General features: G+C 42.7%; 1 protein-coding gene across 1 annotated transcript; it reads left to right on the forward strand.

Annotated features, from left to right (window-relative positions):
• The first annotated feature begins 466 nt into the window (after positions 1-466).
• On the forward strand, positions 467-1,450 carry LOC108780779 (uncharacterized). Its single transcript, XM_018548593.1, has one exon. The coding sequence runs from the start codon at positions 467-469 to the stop codon at positions 1,448-1,450; it is 984 nt and encodes a 327-aa protein (XP_018404095.1).
• Positions 1,451-3,122: the final 1,672 nt, after the last annotated feature.

Below are 3,122 nucleotides of genomic sequence, written 5' to 3' on the forward strand. Positions count from 1 at the left end.
CCATTAAATTACACGTGCGAAGGCGACAGCGATAAAGTGATACAACACCGATAACGTGAGATGCTTGTTTTGAACGAGCAAACCAAACAGACAAGAGATATAATTTTTAACAGAGGGACGGTGGCGATTAAAAACATTCGATCGTTCAATAGAAAGAAACTTACTGCGTCAAACGTTAAATTTTTACAATCATTGGGCTTTGTCGTACGAAATATTTGAGATAGCTGATATCTTGGATATTGGAGGCGAGCCGATCTTTGACGATCGCATCAAGTACGAGTTTCACACGTACAATCCGTACGTGAACACAACGTTTGGACATAGCGATAAAATAAGGATACCCATACAACAGCAGGATTTATACACGTTACCCTGTGAAAGCTGTCTCTATGTCGAAGGAAGACTTAGGTCAAAAGAAAAAAATGCGGAACAGCAGCCGAAGCTTGGAATTAATTGAGTGGCGTTCATGTTTGAGGAAATTCGATACGAACTCAATGGTTCTGAGATTGATCGTAATAGAAACGTTGGAATAACTACTCTTTTGAAGGGCTATTCAACGCATTCAGCTGACTTTACACATCAAATGGAGAATGCCGGATTTGTACATCCGGTGTTTGATTACGATGTAAGAAGATTAGTAACAGAGGATGGATATTTTAGTTTTTACGTACCGTTGCACATGTTGTTTGGCTTTTGCGAAGATTACAAACGTGTGGTAATTAACGCGCGTCACGAATTGATTTTGATACGAGCGCGCAACGACAATAATTGCATCGTGGGAGATGCAGCGAAAGAGCCGAAACTTGAACTGTTCAAGATACAGTGGCGAATGCCTCATGTTACGTTGAACGAAGTCAATAAACTGTCTATGTTGCGTATCTTGGAGAACGGACGATATCTGAGTATGAGTTTCCGTTCGTGGGATCTGTACGAGTATCCTCTATTGCCGAGCACGACGAAGCACTCGTGGGCTATCAAGACTGCGACTCAGCTCGAAAAGCCGCGATACGTCATCTTTGCTCTGCAAACTAATAAAAAAAACAACATGTCAGTACACAAAACTTTCCTCGACAATTGTAAATTAACCAACGTGAAACTCTATCTGAATTCTGAATTTTTTCCATACGATGATCTAAATCTAGACTTTGACAAAAACAGAACCGCCATTTTGTATGATATGTTCGTACGCTTCCGTACATCTTACTATCAAATCCTCCGCGAAAGAAGTGAAACGTTATTCAAGACAGATGCTTTTAGGAAAATGTTTCCTATGGTAATCATTGACTGCTCTCGACAAAACGAGTCCGTCAAAAGTGGCACCGTGGATGTGCGTTTAGAATTTGAATTCAAAGAGAATGTACCCGCGAATACTACTGCCTATTGTCTCATCATACACGATCGCGTGATCGAATACAGCCCAATGTCCAACGTAGTGCGCAAGATTACATAAAATTACAACGTTGCAAAATAAAATATGTTCCCCCCTTTCAATATAAGATATAAAAACCACGATTTTTTGTGATCGAGCACAGTCTCGAAAAGTCCTTCGTCATGACTATACCAACGTTTGTCGATCTGCAAGGATTTATCGTTGGAAAGAAATTTGTCGCAAAGGAAGTGGCGGTGTTGAGAGAAGGGACCATTCTTTCTCATTACATTTTTACATGCCCCATACCATGGAATTACTTGACAAAATCAGAAAAGTATTGCGCCTCCTGGCTGGGTGCTTATCACCATGGATTGCAATGGGAAGACGGAATGATACCGTACAGCATGACGAAACGTCTGATTACAATGGCTGTAATTGGTGCGGAATGGAACGGCGACAATAAGGCTATTGTGTACGTTAAAGGACGTGAAAAACGCCAATGGTTGGCCGATATACTCGACAGCGACGACTTGATCATTGAGACCCTCGATGCCGATTACGAAGATATAGAATCACTGAATAATCTAGATGTTACTAATACTATGCGATGTGTAAAACATGCTAAGAACTGTGCGTTACAAAATGTATTTAAAATATACAATTGGTGGTCGCAACGCCAAAAAGAATTGTATCAAATTTAAATAAATATAAATATAAAATTTTTAAAAATATATATAATGTTTTAATTTCTTTTCCCCAAACCTTTCCTCTAGTTAAGTATTAGCGCGGTCTAACATGTTTCGACAAGTTTCAACGAAGGGACGATTTTATCGCAGTCGTAAAGATAAACTCTATTGTTATTATTGGCATCGTCGCCATAGACAAAAAAAGGGGTACAAAAACGGTTAGAGTGCATTCTTACGATATATTGTACGGTATGCTCGATAGCAGTTACCCTGAAAAATAATTGATTGCCTAGTCATATTTTAAAATTCGAAAATATCTGTTTAATTAAATCGCGTGCGAGAAGGAAACGGAACGAGAGGAAGAGAGAGAACAATAGGGTAAGTATAGAACTGCAATGGGCGAGAGAGAGAGATGTGCAACGGGTTAGAAAGAGAGCGCAATAGTGTAAGTACAGGACTGCAATGGGTGGGAGAGAGAGAGAACTACGGGTTAGAAAGAGAGCGCAATAGTGTAAGTACAGAACTGCAGTGGGTGGGAGAGAGAGATGTGCAACGGATTAGAAAGAGAGCGCAATAGGTACTAGAGACAATAGGTGGGAGGAGAGAAGGAACAAAGTCCCCCTTCCCGCAGACCCCTCCCCCTGTGACGTATTAGTCCCTCCATTCCTCCCCGGACCTCTCCCCGCAGACCGCTCCCCTGTGACGTATTTACCCCCTCCATTCCTCCCTTCGTTCTAGGGCCCGGCGCGACACCAACGCCACCAGGTGGCGGCTCTGTATCCGTGTGCACTTCCCCCTCTCTGCCCCCCCTCACACACACACACATACCCCATATACATACACGCACTAACACATAGTGGGTTAGAACCCGCTTAGCTATTCTACTAAAATTATTTCTTGTCAGTATGTCCTGATTTTAAAAAGAAACAGGTTAAGGGGATCCTAAAGCTACGGCCGAACTTGATCGAGGTCGGTATAACAGATTTGTGACCATTCACTTACGCCCTCTGCCTGCCGCGCGCCGCCGCTGGCCCCGAGCCGCCGCTGGCCGTGCGCCGCCGCTGACC

This window comes from Cyphomyrmex costatus, unplaced genomic scaffold (genome assembly GCF_001594065.2).
Source record: "Cyphomyrmex costatus isolate MS0001 unplaced genomic scaffold, Ccosl1.0 scaffold734, whole genome shotgun sequence".
Taxonomy (NCBI): Eukaryota; Metazoa; Arthropoda; class Insecta; order Hymenoptera; family Formicidae; genus Cyphomyrmex; species Cyphomyrmex costatus.